The sequence below is a fragment of the Numenius arquata genome, chromosome 3, assembly GCF_964106895.1.
Source record: "Numenius arquata chromosome 3, bNumArq3.hap1.1, whole genome shotgun sequence".
Lineage (NCBI taxonomy): Eukaryota > Metazoa > Chordata > Aves > Charadriiformes > Scolopacidae > Numenius > Numenius arquata.
This window is the reverse complement of record NC_133578.1, coordinates 73,138,111-73,154,641: the sequence shown is the minus strand read 5'-3', so window position 1 is coordinate 73,154,641 and position 16,531 is coordinate 73,138,111. Positions and strand designations below refer to the sequence as shown.

At 42.0% G+C, this 16,531-nt stretch overlaps 1 protein-coding gene across 12 annotated transcripts in view; it reads left to right on the top strand.

The window, feature by feature from the left end:
- Positions 1 to 16,531, top strand: part of PTK2 (protein tyrosine kinase 2) — a 219,819-nt gene that overhangs the window by 185,497 nt on the left and 17,791 nt on the right. For all 12 annotated transcript variants that reach the window (XM_074145771.1, XM_074145772.1, XM_074145769.1 and 9 more), the window contains 4 exons: positions 6,760 to 6,871; positions 10,340 to 10,426; positions 11,493 to 11,630; positions 13,476 to 13,607. In XM_074145771.1, the coding sequence (XP_074001872.1) occupies positions 6,760 to 6,871; positions 10,340 to 10,426; positions 11,493 to 11,630; positions 13,476 to 13,607 (469 nt within the window). The remainder of the gene's footprint in view (positions 1 to 6,759; positions 6,872 to 10,339; positions 10,427 to 11,492; positions 11,631 to 13,475; positions 13,608 to 16,531) is intronic.

Sequence of the window (16,531 nt, the reverse complement as noted above, 5' to 3'; positions counted from 1 at the left end):
TTGGAAATCTGTCAGAGAAAATTAGACTGGGCAATAAATTCAAATAATTGGGAGTATGACTCACCTTTCTCTCCCAGGAAAAACTTCAGATTTTACTAGGAATTTGTTTATCATTTTAGCGATGTATGCTGCAATCCTTGGGAGGGGAGGGCGAAAGAATTTAAGAGTGTTTACCTTCTCAAACATGCAGTGTACAATTTGGGGGTAGAAATGTATCCTTTCTTCAATAAATGAACCGTCAGGTGAGCGCCGTTGAAAGTTATTTGCATAACGTAGCACACCGGTTGCCCTGTGGCAGCTGTGTCTGCGCAGTTGCAGATCCTGCACTAAATACAGCGTCATTAACTAGGAATTCCTTTGCCCTTTGTAAACCAGGATATCGTCTACCTTCTGTTTATCTTGGAATAAATGTGGGCATTCACTTTTGAGACCGGTCTAAATTCACACCCTAGTTATTCTGCAATTATTTATTCCAGCCTCCTTATCTCCATTTCACCAGCCACAAAATGGGAGTGATATTTAATTTTAAAACACCACTGAGAGATTGTGTAGACGCTTTTGGTATTTGTGACCATCTTTGGGACTTTACGAGTGCTCAGGATCTGTTTTACCTAAGTCAATATAAACTTCAGACAATATCTAGGTATAGTAGGCTGTAAATGCACTCTTGCATTGGTTGTAATTCATTGCCAAATTCTTCAGTTTTATCTTACATCTTGTTTCAAAGTTGTGCTTTTGGGTATCTTTTCTTTTCGTAATGTCATTGTCACTTTTTCATGGTACAAGATAATTCATAGGTGGTTTTAAAAAAAGGACAATTATAATTATGCTGCTGTTTCAGAGTTGCTGTATGGATAACTTAGCTACCTTTACGTTTTTTCCTATTTCTTAAAAATGTCATATGATTCTGCCATCTGTTACTCCGGGAGCTCCTGTATAGACCAATAATTTACACAGCCAGAGGAAGACGTAGCCCTTCTCACGAAGAACTTATGCTATTGACTGTGTGGAGTTAACTGCAAGGGCAGGAATCTCGGTAGGGATTGCAAGGAAAAGACATGACATGGTTGCGTGATTTGGGTATTAGGTGGGAATTGGCAATTTACTTGATTTTTCTTTTTTTTGGCTCTGGAAGAATAGGATTCTTTTTAATTTGCAGTCACGTTGTACTGATAACTTAGAGCTGGCATGGAGGAGAATGAAGCTCTAAAAAAATCATGACTGGGAAGATGGCTATGGTGTGTAAACCCAGGCGAGGAGAATATCTCACCAGCAAGGGAAGAGGATGAGTAAATCCAGAGTAAAAGTCGGGGGGTGTTTGGGATGAAATAAATGTAGGCTGTACTCAGAGAGAGTGTGACGGCAGCAACACTTTAAACAGCGTAAGTCTGAAGGGGGAGAGGGGAAAATAGTGGGAGATGTGGAATGGTATCACCAGTTAGAACAGGAGAGACCAGTGCCCGAGAGCCTGGCTCTCTGCAGAAACGCGCCCCCGGAGGGTGAGAACCAGCACTCACCACACGCAACAAGGCACCTTCTCCTTAGTTACAAATCAGAATGTTTCCCAGTGTGTGTGGCTAAGCTCTGGAACAGGTCACCCAGACAAAGACTCTGGAATTTCCATGCTTGGAGACTTTCAATCCTTGACTGGAAAAGGCTCCGAGCAACCTGACCTTGCCGTGCCTGGAGCCCAGCTTCACCAGGAGATTGGACTCAAGGAGGCCCTTCCAGCCTAAACCGTTCTCTGGTTCTAGATGAAAAATGCACCAAGGGGGGTGGGGTTTTGTTCCTGTAGTCCTGTTGGGAGATTTGGAGCGTTGTTTAGAGGACAAGCTGTTCCCTGGGGCCGCAGCAACCTTAAAATCCAGTTTTTACTCTCTTGTCACCAAAGCAGAGAGTTTTCTGCCACTCCAACCTGGTGACCTTTACCTCCTGGAAGTTGGGCAGCACGGATGTCCTTAGGGCTTTATTCTTTGCTCACAGACAGTCTCTCACTGGAAAGGTTGCCAATTCTCTTATGATGAGGAAATCTCAGGCAGCGAGGAAAGATTGTGTTTCAAAACTCAAATTCCCATGAACTTGCAAAAACAAGCCGTTTCCCTGGTGGCCTTTTCTGTGTGGTGTTGCTGCTGCTCGTTCTGGATCCTCTCCAGGGTAGTCTTTTCAAGCTGAGAGCAGAGCAGTTGTTTGCTTGAAGCCAGTGAGACAGCGCTGCAACCTTCCTCTTTCTTTTAATGGGAAAAAAGTCCATGGCTTTGGGAAAAAACCTTCTTTTCTGCATCTGAAATAGCACCGATGGGAGCATAAGCATTTCGTGTGTTCTCTGTTTGTTATTTTTTTCCCATTTGGTAGTAACATCTGCTTTGTGCAAACTTTATTTGCAGCTGCTTGTGCAATGTGAAGATGCTGATTTCTGTAGAATTTATATAGTGTTATTAGGGTAGTATTTAAGGCCTGATATTTTCTAGCTTTCGGTCTGTCCAAAGTGGATAGGGGTGAGTTAGTCTTCAAGGCAAACACAGAAACAAGTGAGTGGATTGTGGATTTCCAAACGTAATTCCTCCTCGCATCCTAGGTCCCTTTTTCAGTTTTGAGGAGTGGTGAAATTAGGAATAAGTCAGGGAAGGGAGGTGGTACCCTGCTGCTCCTGCCATTCTGTCACTGGCAGGGCCAGAATTGGAGCCTGTGGTGTTTTAATTGGGAAACCTGTGTTGCCTTGCTGATGTTGTGTAGAAGAGATTTTTAGTCTTGCACTACACGGTAAATAAGAGGCCCTTTGCACAGTATTTAATGTACCCAAATCATGCAGTATCACTTTTACAGCATTTCTCTTCAGAATCACTCCTAGCCACTTACTATAACCGTACATTCACTATACTATCTCCTACATGGATGTATTATTAAATTTAATTTATTCTTTGCTATGTTGTGTATGCTCCAGGTGTGTATTGCTGAGATAGCACCAGGGTACTGACAGGCTTCCTAATAAAGCAGCTCCCAGGCTTAATAAATCAGCTTCCTTATAAATCCCTGAATGTCCCTTTGGTTGGATTTTAATTTTGAGCTTCTAAATCAATGTAATTGCATGACATTTTTCACTGCATCATTGGATGAATTTTATATAAATGTCTATTGCTAATATTTTCTCTCTACTAAAAATAGCACAATACAGAGCAGTTGTATGTGTCCCAGCTGTGGCAGGAGCGTGAGCCCAGCCCTCTGTTGGTCACTGGTGAAGAAGCACAGGTTTTAAGAGAGCGGATGACCCCACTAGCATCCCAGTGCTGCAGGTCACCTATTAAATACAGCTCTAAAAAGAATGCCAAAAAAAAAAAAAAAAAAAAAGAAAAAAAGATTAAAAAAGACTTATTCATGCCTTTAAAGTCTGGTTGTCTGAAAACAGTAAGATCATTACTGACGAGAACTGGACTTGAGCCTTTTTGTGACTGCATTCGATGTAGGTCTTGGTGTTGCTTGTAAATAAAAGAAACAAAACTGGCAAGAGTGAGGGTAGTTTGAGTCCTCTCCTTTCATTGCATCCCACCAAAAAATATTTTAGCACCTACCTGAAATACACGATGGAGGTTGCAAAATGCATTGTCAGCCTTTTGCTCTTTGACAGTCACCATTAGGAATAATCCCCATGTGAAAGTGCTTTTAAATTAGGGCGGGAAGGGAAAGCCCCGCTCATCTGCATCCAGCTTTGCATTTCTGATGGCCACAGACCACAGAGAGAAATAAAGAAGCTGCTTGCTGAGGGTCAGCACTCGCTGTTGGCTCCCGCACCACCATTACAGATTCACAGAATCGCAGAATGATATGGGCTTGGAAGGGACCTCTGGAGATCATCTAGTCCAACCCCCCTGCCAAAGCAGGTCCACCCAGAGCAGGTTGCACAGGAACGTGTCCAGGCGGGTTTGGAATGTCTCCAGAGAAGGAGACTCCACCACCTCTCTGGGCAGCCTGTTCCAGGGCTCTGCCACCCTCAAAGTGAAGAGGTTCCTCCTCATGTTTAGGTGGAACTTCTTATGTTCAAGTCTGTGCCCATTTCCTCTTGTCCTGTCCCTGGGCACCACTGAAAGAAGACTGGCCCCATCCTCTTGACACCCACCATTGCTGCACACGCTGGTATTGCTCTGCCTTTGGAAATGGAAGGATACATTTTCACATTTCAGATCATCCTGCACTGAAGTTCCCAGTAAATGTTTTTCCTTTTCAATTTCAGTAAAAGGTTCTTTTTAAAGGAAATAACTTTATCAATTGTGCAAACTTTTAAGAGCTGAGATTTTTCATCAGATTTAACCTCGCCAAGAAGAGGAGTGAAGTTTGTCTGTACCACCTTAAGATTTGCTTGGGAAATCGTATGAATAGAAATATTTCTCTGCTCTCTCGTCTTTGCTGCTAAAAATATGTGCAGTTTGGGAAAATATGCCTAGATCTGACTTTCCTGACCTTCTGCGAATTCTAATAAACTGCTCAGAGTACTTCAGCAGCTGCGCTGAGAAAAGGTCACAAATATCTCTTGGCACGATTTTACTCCGTCTATGGATTGGTCTTCCCTTTGTAAAAACAAAGACGTTTCTGTGAGTCATTTATATTCTTTGTGGGTTTTTTTCGAGTAATGCTTCTCTGAGACATTTCTATTTTATATTCTTGTCGGCGGTGTTAAGGGCATCCCAGTGCAAATTCTGCTGGAGCTGATGAGCCCCTGACCCGGCTGGTTGCTGGGGAAGGGACCTCCCGATGACACAGGCGACGAGAGAGCAGGGTGGGATGAATTAGAATTGTAGCAAAAAAGCTGAGCCTACGATACGAAAAACAAGTCATTTCAGTAGAAATTTGTCATTTCCAGTGATACCATGAGGTTAATGGTATTGTATTAAATACCGGGACACCGCAGATACAAGGGGTTTGATAGCAAGACAGGTAGAGATTGGTGTTTCATTCCTTTTCATGGAAAAATATTCTATATTTCTATGATTCTGGGACTCTGCTGTGCCAAATTATACCCGTGACCCCAAATTGTCAATAAGCCATCTCTAAATTTAGTCAGCTGCTTTTAGCCCCCCCCGTTCCCGCTCTTCCGCTCAGATCAGAGCAACTGCTGTATCAACAGCTTTGTTTAAAATCTGTATTTTATTCATGCAATGTCTGGGTGGATTTTTTTTGTGTGTGTGTATTTTTTTGTTGTGGTTTTTTAAAAACCTTGAGGTATTTCTTGCAAGATCAGAATCAGGATTCACGGCCACGGATGCACGTTGGCTCGTTTCTCGTGCTACAGAAAAATGCTAGCCCGATCTCCGAAGCGTGACCCAGCTTCAAAGCAGTGGGTTTTTTGCTAGTTCTTCATGGGTCCAAGTAGGAAACGTTTCGTTTTCCTTATTCTGGAGGAAGAGAAAAGTGAAATAAAAAGATTTTTCTCTTTTTGGTTCCCTCCGTTGGGCTGTAGCTGTGTTTCCGTGGTAGTTATATCAGGATGACTTTCCCAAATAACTTGTCTGATTTTGGTTTTGTTCTACATTCTTCTGTTACTTCAGCAGTGATGGATTGAAATTGCAGCAATGCTTATAAACTTGCTTTGGCTGCAGTGAGACGAGATGACTTCTCTGCTTTTTAGAAGTGGCATAGCTTATTTATTTTTTATTCAGCTGAGTAAGGAAAAGCAAAGTTCTCGTCTCCAACCAAGCAGGAATTTATTCTTGAAATGAGCAGCAAAGTTCCAAGATTAGAATAGATTGCTGTAGTTGATCTCATCCCCTGTATGAGTAATTCTGGGTGGTTACTTAGCAGACTGAAGAGGAGATTATGAACTCAGAACCTAGCTTTGTTTCTGGAAACTCCTGAGTGATAAAGAAGCTGGAATAGCTCCTTTACAGGATTATCCTTACACTGGGGATAGAAGATATGTAAATCATCTCCCCTACTGGCGTCTCCAGAGTATCCGTGTAGCGTGCAGCTCCCTATTTCAAAGCTTCGTTCTGAGTATTTTTTTCAAATGGCAAATATCCAACATTAATAATCCACATAGCAGAGCTGGGAGGAGGCTGCTGTGGGGGCAGCAGTATCACGTTGAACTTCAAACAGTCTTTTTAATAGTCAGAACAGTGGTAAGTAGCGAACTAGTTTTACTACTGTCTCGTACTTTGTTGAAAATGTTGCCTTTTGACCTGAACCTTTAGAAGCTGAGCGAATACTGTCAGATACTTCTGTTTTGCTAAATTGGTTTGCTGGGTGTATTCCTGGTCAGGCTAAAATGTAAGAGCTGAAGACATAGTATTTAAAATGCTTTTTGACTGCTTTGTTTTAAAAAACAAAAAGTTCCCAGGGATCTGAAGCTCTGTTGAGTTTCGGTAAAGAACATTTTGATCCTTTGCAGCAGCTCGGTGGATATTTTCTTGTGAAAAATAAGTCTTCATGCAAGTAAGTGTTTGATTGATTGTCTTCGAGGATTTCTCTGTGTAATTGCACATCAAAAGAGCTGTTAACATGCAAAAAAATGTTTGTACAAGATCAGCCACAGCTTTCTAAAAACTCGGTGCTTCTTCTGGTACTAAAAGAACGCGGGTAATCCGACAGAATTATTTCTTCCTGATACTGGTTTTCAGAAATCTAACACATATAAGTAAAAGAAATCTGTGTTTCAGTTCGCATTGACTTTGTCGAGTAGTATTCATTAGTCTGAAAGGTGTGGGAGCTCTGGGGAGAGGTGTGTCAGACACTGAACTGGAGTTTTACTTAAATGTAATCCGTTTTTCACAGTACAATACTGGAGGAAGAGAAGCTGCAGCAAGAAGAACGAATGAGAATGGAATCCAGGCGACAAGTCACAGTATCCTGGGACTCCGGAGGATCTGATGAAGCTCCTCCCAAGGTAGCTAAGACTGCAAATTATGTGTGTTTAAAGAACAAACAAAAAAAACCCCTTTTTATTCCATTTATTTCTTCAAAGCCCCCTTTGATGGGTTTGTTCAAACAACGGCATTCTGGCCAGTTTTCTCATCATCTGCTAATACTTACCTGAAATGACCTGGCTCTACTTGAACTGTTACTAGAAGTGGTCCATGCTGTAACATTGCACTGACAATTTTCTGTTTCTTGGTGTTTAACTTGTAAAAGACTGATATAGTTGCCAGAATATTGTTTCCTGGCCTTTTCTTTATTCTTCTTTCTTGTATCACTCCTGTGAAACTTCAGCTGGTGAGCTCTCGGGGCAATGTTAAGTTTCTTTATAACACACCAAGGAGAGGATAGAAATCAACTAGTTGCATTTTCATTATTCTGGACAGAAAATTAAGGCTTTGCTTCCAAGTGTTTTAGGTTACACTTGATTTTGTTTCGTGCCATGTCTGTGCTGTTTGGATGTCGCTGAGGTGTTTGGCAGCTGTGACAGTCTAACCTCACCGGTTGCTGAGCGCTCTCTTCTCTCAGTAACTTGTCTGCTTCTCATCACAGCTATTTTGCTGTCCTTTAAAGGATCGAGCCTGTATTTTGAAGAATTTAATTTTGTGCAGTCACCGCTGTAACGTGGAATATTACCTGCGTTCTGATCAGTTTGTGATGAGTTCCTACAGCTCTCCACTCAAGCTCTGCTGCTAATCATGGTTTCAGTATTACTTGTGGGGCACCTTCTGCTGCACGCATCCCCCAGCAGTCACAGGAGGGCAACTTTCTTTTATTTTGTTTCGTTTTCCCATCCCCAGGTTGTTGCCTGATATGTGTCCTTCCTGTGTAGGACTCCAAAGCTGGACACAGTACTCCAGGTGGGGTCTCTGCTCTCATGAGGCCCCACCTGGAGTACTGTGTCCAGCTTTGGAGTCCTCAACACAGGAAGGACGTGGACCTGTTGGAGTGGGTCCAGAGGAGGTTACAAAGATGATCGGAGGGCTGGAGCCGCTCTGCTGTGAGGACAGGCTGAGAGAGTTGTTGTTGTTCAGCCTGGAGAAGGGAGGGCTCCAGGGAGACCTTACAATGGCCTTCCAGTATCTGAAGGGGTCCTACAGGAGAGGTGGAGAGGGACTCTTTATCTGGGAATGGAGCGAACGGTTTTAAATTGAAAGAGGGGAGATTTAGATTAGATATCAGGAAGAAATTCTTCACTGTGAGGGTGGTGGGACACTGGCCCAGGTTGCCCAGAGAAGCTGTGGATGCCCCATCCCTGGAGGTGTTCAAGGCCAGGCTGGATGGGGCTTTGAGCAACCTGCTCTAGTGGAGGTGTCCCTGCCCATGGCAGGGGGGTTGGAACTCGATGATCTTTAAGGTCCCTTCCAACCCGAACCATTCTATGATTCTATTTCGTAGCTTGGTTCTGCGTTTTGGTAGCTTTATGGCAACCAAGAAATACAGGCAGTAGAATTGATGCTTTCTTCTCAGAGTTAAAACCAGCAAACAGTCCCTCAACCTGTTTAGTCATCTGAGATTAACCAGCAGGATTTGGTGTATGTGTATAAACACACGATGTTACGAGTTACAGAAGTAAATAAACTGCATAAATTGGACCAATATGCTACTTACTTCTTACAACCTTGTTTAAAGAGTTTGTTTAGTCTTGAAGCTTTGGGGCTAATCCAAGTAGAATAAGTGCCTTTTACTGCTGTAATACGTGAGCTTCACCGTGAAGTGATCGTCATTAGAGCTTTGGGTGCGATGGGTAAGCTGAAACACTGGAGAAAAGATGCCTTGAGAATGAAACTAATTCTACCACTGCGTATCTTTTTTTGAGGGGGTCAGTATGTCCTCACTGTGTATGTGTTGCAGTTGCTGGTTAGGTTTTTTATACAGTATCTTTGTGTAAAACATGCATGTGCATACTAATGACATTTGAACAAGCTGAATTTCATAGATACGCAATTTTAAGTATCTCTTGTTATTGAATTTTCTAATGGTGACAACTGTTTTTTTTCCACCAACAATTAATTGTAAAAGTTTCAGGTCTTTATGGGTCTTAAAATCCATTTTCTTTAAAGCCTTAAACTCCTCCACATTTATTAAGTAATTCACAGTTATCACAATTTGTACTATGAAATCACTTGTATCTCACAGTGATTCCAGTTAGAAACCTAAGGCAGAAAATAGCCTAGTACACAATGGTAATGACATTTTTCGTAAAGTGGTGCTAAAAATCTGCAATCTCAAAGTAATGTGGTGGTCACCTTTAACTGCCGGAAGGACTGAAGGAGCCCATTTCCAGAACAATAAGGTTTGGAGGTTTTTTTTTTCCCTCTTGGGTTGATTTTTCTCCTCCTGAAACTCCCAGCAGCGGTGTTCCTCATCAAAAAAAAAAAAAAAGCCAAAAAACCCAAATATACCTTTGGAGGTTAGTAGCAAAGCAAGTTAACAGAACACTTCTGCTTGGAAGATAAAAGCGTGTTGTCCTGAGCAACATTTTCCAACTTTGCTGCTTTTACTAGTGGGAAATGTCTGTATCTAGTCTGGCAAAAGGACGATCTGCTCAATGGGGGCAGAAAATCAGGCTCCTTTTCATGCAGTGTAATTTCTGGTGACTTTTCTCATGTGTTTCTGTGATTAAACATCTTGCTTATGTGCGTGTAAAGTATTGCCCTTCTCCTGAAGGGATAAAGCAAGATGGTCACATTAAAGACCCTTGAGAGCTGTTCTTTAGCTCTCCTTTCTAACAGGAGCTAGTTCTCGCGTGGTTTTTCTTGGCTGGGAGTGAGTTGTGAAACAAACTTTCAATTATTCATTATCCGCTTTGGTGGATAATGAACCGACCATGTTCAGAATATGATCAAAAGCACCTTCTGTGTCGAGGCAATTAGCTACACAGAAGTTAATTATCAGAACTAACTTTGGTCCTCAGAATGACACGTGGAAATATTGACGCTAAACAAACCAGTTTGATTTGTGTTCTGACTGAAGCGAAAGAATTTACTTTTGGGAACGGTCACAAAAGCAACGAAGTAACGGCAAAACTTTATGTACTGCAGATTGTGAACTTAGAAACGATGCCATATTTGCACCTGGACACTTGATTTAAGAGCTATGTTCTCAGCTGATGTCCTCACTCTAGAGTTAAACGGCACAGAGCAGGTCATTTAGTGCAAGCAATTAAAATACGCACAAAGAATTCACAGAGCAAGCGTTATTTATTGACTTGCCTTGCAAACAATTCAGCTGCTTCCATTTCTGAGGAAAAATGGAGGAAAACTTCATTTTAGTTGTTTAAAAAAATGTGAGTCATTTTAGAATATTTATTTCAGGGGGGTTTTTTTGAGCTTGCTTTTGTGGTGCACCACCTGTAAATGTTTGTCTCACCGAAGAGTAATTTTCTGCATTTAGTTTTCTGTTTCTAAAGTCTCTAAAAATTCCTTTACATTTACAGCCCAGCAGGCCTGGTTACCCCAGTCCGAGATCCAGTGAAGGCTTTTACCCAAGTCCCCAGCATATGGTACAGCCAAATCACTACCAGGTATTACATTTAACACTCTGCGTGCATTTTTTTTTTTTTTTTTGTTCAAACGTGGGGTTTATAACTCGGTGGCAGCTGCTGGGATTGAGTCACTTCTTACACGGTTTAGTTTCATTGAGTTCCGTTAAATGCTTTTTGGTTTACATCAGAACAAACCCCGAACGGAGCCTGGTCGGTTTACTGCAGATGGCAGATATTTCCATATCCGATACGGTGCTCAGGTTCCTAAAACTACAATGAAACACATCAGCCGTTTTCATTTTTATTGAAGGAATGTGGTGTTCGTGGTAACATTTGTGTTAAGCTATAAAATTACCTGCCTTGTAAAATGGCATTAACTGGTGGACTTTCCTTGGGCTTATTGATACTGGGCTCCCTGATGATTCTCTGAAACGTTTTTATATTCTGCTGCCTGAAAGCCGCCTTCAGATCTACTGCATCGTGTACTCGCAGGTTTTGCTTTTCTTCCTAAAACCACTGAAGAAATTTAAAACAAAAGTTTGTCGTGAGAGTGCTTGAAGCATTCTTGGGTTTGTTCAAACTACAGCCACGTTACAGCAGTCTCAGGCGAGATCATTTTTTTTTCCCATGGAGAGGGGGAGGTTTTCATTGTTTTAATGAGTACTTCATACTCATTAAAACTACTTTGATTTTCCTGGGGAGCCATTCTCAGGCTGCACAGCTTAGCACGCTGATTCCATGCTGTCACTCAAGACTTAAGCTTGTAACATACACCAGGGGGTACGTTTCTACACAGCTCTGTAGGGTGATGCGTGCAGCCTCCCATTAACTTGAATACGAGCTCTGCGTTTGTAGCTCTTACAAATGTATCGGTAGATTTATTTTTGTTCATCAGAGGACTTTGATCTTCTTGACTGCAAAGGTTAAAACATAATTTCTAATGGTGCTGGTTGGATAAGCATCCTCAAATAGTGATAGTTATCCTCAAAAGTTATATTTCTATCTAGTTATAGTTATCCTCAAATAGTTATGTTATGATAGGCATCCTCAAAGACTTAAAAAAGAGGTTTTGTGACATATAGCTATTTTTTTTTAAATCCTAAAGGTGTCTGGCTACCCCGGTTCTCATGGGATACCAGCCATGGCAGGCAGCATTTATCCTGGGCAGGCTTCTCTCTTGGATCAAGCAGATTCCTGGAACCACCGGCCTCAGGAAATATCGGTGTGGCAACCAAACATGGAGGTATCATGAACCGACACATCTGTTGTTGTGCTCTGTACAGTAAATACGCTCTTTTTTTATTATTTAGGTACATCTGGAGATTACTGTAGGAGAACTGAGTGTTTCTCTGGTATTTTTTAACTTCCCTTACTGCAGCAGGATGGGAGTCATGACTGAATTCTCTTCTTTTTGAAACAAATCCTCCTGTGTGAGGCTGGGCATAACGTGTACTCTTTACACAAGTTCTTGATGAAGTTATTACTGCTTATTATCTGAACTAAATGAGTGATAGCAAATATGTTAAAAGAAGGCTTTACTGAAACTTATTGCTGTTAGTAGAGATGGGAGCATTCATGTAAAAATATGTCACATCATTAGTGTTTCTAAATACCTCTCGTGGGAGATATCCAGCGTAGCTGAAGTATCTGAGGCTTCTCCGTAACTTACCCAGAACAGAAAATGGAATGGTTTGCAAAACTGTTCTTGTGTTGTATTCCTGTTAGGTGCTTTTCAGCTTGTCAGGATCATAGAATCATAGAATCATCTAGATTGGAAAAGACCCTTGGGATCATTGAGTCCAACCATCTACCCTACTCTACAAAGTTCCTCCCTACACCATATCCCCCAACACCACATCTAAGTGACTCTTAAACTCCTCCAAGGATGGTGACTCAACCACCTCCCTGGGCAGCCCGTTCCAGTGTCTGATCACTCTCACTGTGAAGAATAAGATATAAGAATAAGGATTGCACAGAGCTGCTGCAAGGAGCATCATGTTAATTCCCCCTTTAGCCTTCCGTCGTGTTTTTTTTCTGTTCTCCTCCAGTTTTTTCTACTTCTTTCATTCCATTTTATCCTTCCACAAAGATCCACTTTGTGCAGCTTCTGTCTTAAATCCATTTCCTCTTAACTAATGCTTCCCTTTGCCTCTGATAAACATTGAAGTGGTGACTGAGGCTTACCCCTTACGTACCGGCGAGCAGATGGGTGTCTACGTCTTCAGTTTCCTCTGCTTATCTTTGATTTGCCCATATGTTCTGCCCTTGCAACTTGCTGCCGTGCTGTTGTTGTTCACGCTGTATATAGTTGAGGGTTGTAGTCCCAGGCACTTCAGCATCCCTGTAGATTATTGACTGGAGAAACAACTTAGTTTAACTACATTCTGCTTGGATAAGATGGTGGTGGAAGCATATGAATGATTTGCAAATGTTTGTAAAAATGTTACAGCCGAAGGTTTCACAAAAGCTTGGGAAAGTTGGTTACCTAAAAACAATCTCAGTGAAGTTTGTTACCAAACTCCCCTTGGCTTCTTTCAGAATGCTAATATATACACCACTTGCTAATGATTTCCAGGCAGCATCGGGATATGGTATGTTCAGTATTGTAAACTTAAGGCATGCATAAAAACTTACTGAAAAATCATTAAAAAATGTTTTTGTGACACGCTTTGCAAGTGTCAGCTAAAACTGAAAAGCGTGTTTGTTCGGAGTAAAAAATGTATCTCGCAGCTTTTAACAACCGGGCAATTAAATTATTGCTCAAGACCAAGAAAGCAAAATTGATAAATCTGTCTTTGTTGTCCAGCTTAAATGAAGTGCAATATATGATGTGACAATGTTACTGAAAAACAGAGCAGAATTTTTCAAATCTTTTTGGTTCCAGTGATTAGGAGCAAGGCAGATAAAATGTTTGTACTTGGAAAGAGTTTCTTCTTACGGTCTGCTTCAGTTTATAAGGAGTTGGAGGAACTCTGCTCGACTGTTGTCGTGCGTTTGGGATTTTAAAAAAATCTATTCTTTTATAATCTATAAGTTTTTGCAGCTGCTTATAAGTTGTGAGACTGAGTAAGCCTACTCTGTTGGGTAGGATTCGGGCACTTTGGACATCCGAGGAATGGGCCAGGTTCTACCCACACATCTCATGGAGGAGAGGTTGATACGACAGCAACAGGAGATGGAAGAAGATCAGCGCTGGCTTGAAAAAGAGGAGCGATTCCTGGTAATGCTTTGTTTCGTGGTGCTTCTGAATTCATTATGATTTTTCATTTTTTATCGCAGCTTGCTAAAACTGATCACTTCTGTGAAATGAGAGCATTTACCGACCATAGGAGTCACTACTAATGCGTAGGTTCGGAAACAGTTTTTAAATTAAGTGTTCAACTAGTGAGCGAGTCCTGGATTATAAATGTCTTGAACAACTGGGTTTTTTAGTCGGTCTCACTTTATCCAGTTGAGTATTTATGTGTGGGAAGTTGTGGGTATAATTCTGTGCCAATCTGGAGATTGGCTGTTTGTTCTTAAGGAGACAGATCTGTGCGTGCTCTACCCCTAAAAAAAGGGATAACCATCAGGCATCTAACAACCCTGAGCGTAGGAAGAGCTCTAAGCAGTCTGGCACTGGAAGAATAATGGGACACAGTAGGGGGAAGAAATAATGTAAGAGAGAGCTCTGTGAGGTGGGGAAAAAAGCTTTGACCATCACCAGGAGGATAAAAGAAGAGATTGATTGGTCATGGACTCTTCTGTTGCTGTTTTTCTGCAGTTCCATGGTTTCTTGTTGTCAGTGCTACTGGTGTCTGTTTTTTAAGTTGAACTCTGGCTTCCTGGCTGTCAAAATTCAAGTTCTGTGTTAAAATTCTCCTGCTCAAGACTGATGGCTCCAGATGGAGCAGAAGGTGGTGGTAGCATATTACTCTGTATAGGTTCATGCTGGGGAGCCTGTGGAGGCATGAGCCTCACTGAAAGGGTGGATGTGTGGACAGTGGTGTGCTACGGGTTGTGGCAAACATCGGTCACATGTTTGGTCTTAGGAAGCCTATTACAAGAAATGTTTCTGTTTGGAAGCCTTTATGTTGAATGTAGTTGTAAAACATGCCTGTATAAATGCAGGTGCCATAGGTTATAGGTCTGTTAAGGAGGTAAATTTGAATAAATATATTCGCTGTTTCACAGAATCACAGAATGATATGGGGTTGGAAGGGACCTCTGGAGATCATCTTGTCCAACCCCCTGCCAAAGCAGGTCCACCCAGAGCAGGTTGCACAGGAACGTGTCCAGGCGGGTTTGGAATGTCTCCAGAGAAGGAGACTCCACCACCTCTCTGGGCAGCCTGTTCCAGGGCTCTGCCACCCTCAAAGTGAAGAAGTTCCTCCTCATGTTTAGGTGGAACTTCTTACGTTCAAGTTTGTGCCCATTTCCTCTTATCCTGTCCCTGGGCACCACTGAAAGAAGACTGGCCCCATCCTCTTGACACCCACCCTTTAAGTATTTGTAGGCATTGATCAGATCTTCTTTCCTCCAGACTAAAAAGACCCAAGTCCCTCAGCCTTTAAAGCAGATTATGATAATGGTCTGTGGTTTCTGTTCTCTGCACTGTCTAGAGCAGGTCTCCGGGAAAATCTTAGTTGTACAGAGGAATTACTTTGATTTTAGACAGCAAAACTGCTGGTCGTGACTGTCTCACAAACCTTGAAATAAACTTTTAGGGATCTTGAATACAAGACATTGAGTTCCTTGAAAATCAAAAGTTATGCTTTATTCTACAGGAAGGCGGTGGGTGGGAATGGAGAGCAGATCTTGTACGTAGACGATGTTACCAAGACCTTATTCTTTGCCAATTGAATTGCCTTAGTCTCTCGGGCGTTTGGTTATGTGTGGTATTCAGAGCTGTTCAGAACAGCTGCTGGCTGTGAAGACAACCAAGGTAGGATAAACCTCTACCGCCTCTCGAGGGCTATGGATAGATCCCTCCGTGTCCAAGTACACCTTCTAGCCAAGAGCCAGATTGTTAAGATGTTACTTTTGATTAAAGGATGCTGCAGCTTGCTTTTGGCTGCTTTCCTCCAAAGCGCACTGGGGGATTTGCGGTTTGCCATTGGATGACCGTTAAAAAACCACTGTACCCAGATTGCTTGGTCCAATTTATTGCAAACTGAAGAGAGGGGAGGGGAAAGGAAAATTTCTTGCCTAATTTAGGCATTAACTTTTCCAGTCTTAAGTGGCTCCAGTAGCTTGTGTCTTTCACAAGCCCGGGAGGTCAAATTGATCCCATTGTTGGTTAAAGCTTTCAGGATGGTCAAGAACTTTTTAAGGAATTAATTAATTAATATACTTACTGAGAATTGTGATTGCGGGTGGCAGTAGATCGTGTGGGAACTTTCTGCAGAAAACTTTCTGTTCTTTCTAAACTTTCTGGCTTTTTTTTTTCTGCAGAATAGATGATAATTATTTATAGTATTTGTTACTCTGAACCATTAGGGTGTTTATCGTCCCCCCAGATTTCTGCCTGAGGAGGGAGTTGCTGATTTTTCTTTTGATCTGTAATACAGTCGTGGCGTATGTTTGGAAAAGAATTACTGTGTTTTCATGACGTGTTAGTTTTCAGTGCGAGGAGACACCATTTCTATTGCCACCCCCTACTCAAGGGAGAGCTAGCACTGATGACCGTGTGAGCAGCTGGAGTTCTGCAGCTTTCCAGAGCTGCATTGGGTCAATGTAAACCCTTAGAGGGTTAAAAAGGCAAAATGAACTTAAATGGCCCAAATGAGGAACTGGAATCCATAAGAAACTTCAGTTCTTTTTCTTACCGCACTAACACTTTAACTCTACAGACTTTGGGGTGGATACTTGAATGCACGTTATAGATCTACACACTGGGTCAAAAGCTAAACAAGCTAGTGGTGGCCACAGGGTGTATTTGGATCCATTGGAGGGTGTATGTCAGAAGAACTTTCAGTGGATAAATGGGTGTTTCTTGAGAAAGGAATGTGGTTCTCTAGCTTTAGCCCTGAAGAAATAAAGCTGGTAGAAAAGTCTTGTGGGGAGTCACTCTTGGAGGCCTTGCAGATCTCCAGAAGGATATCCACAGTTCATACATGAGATCCAAACACAGGTCCAGTGTAGAAATCACAGACTCATAGAATG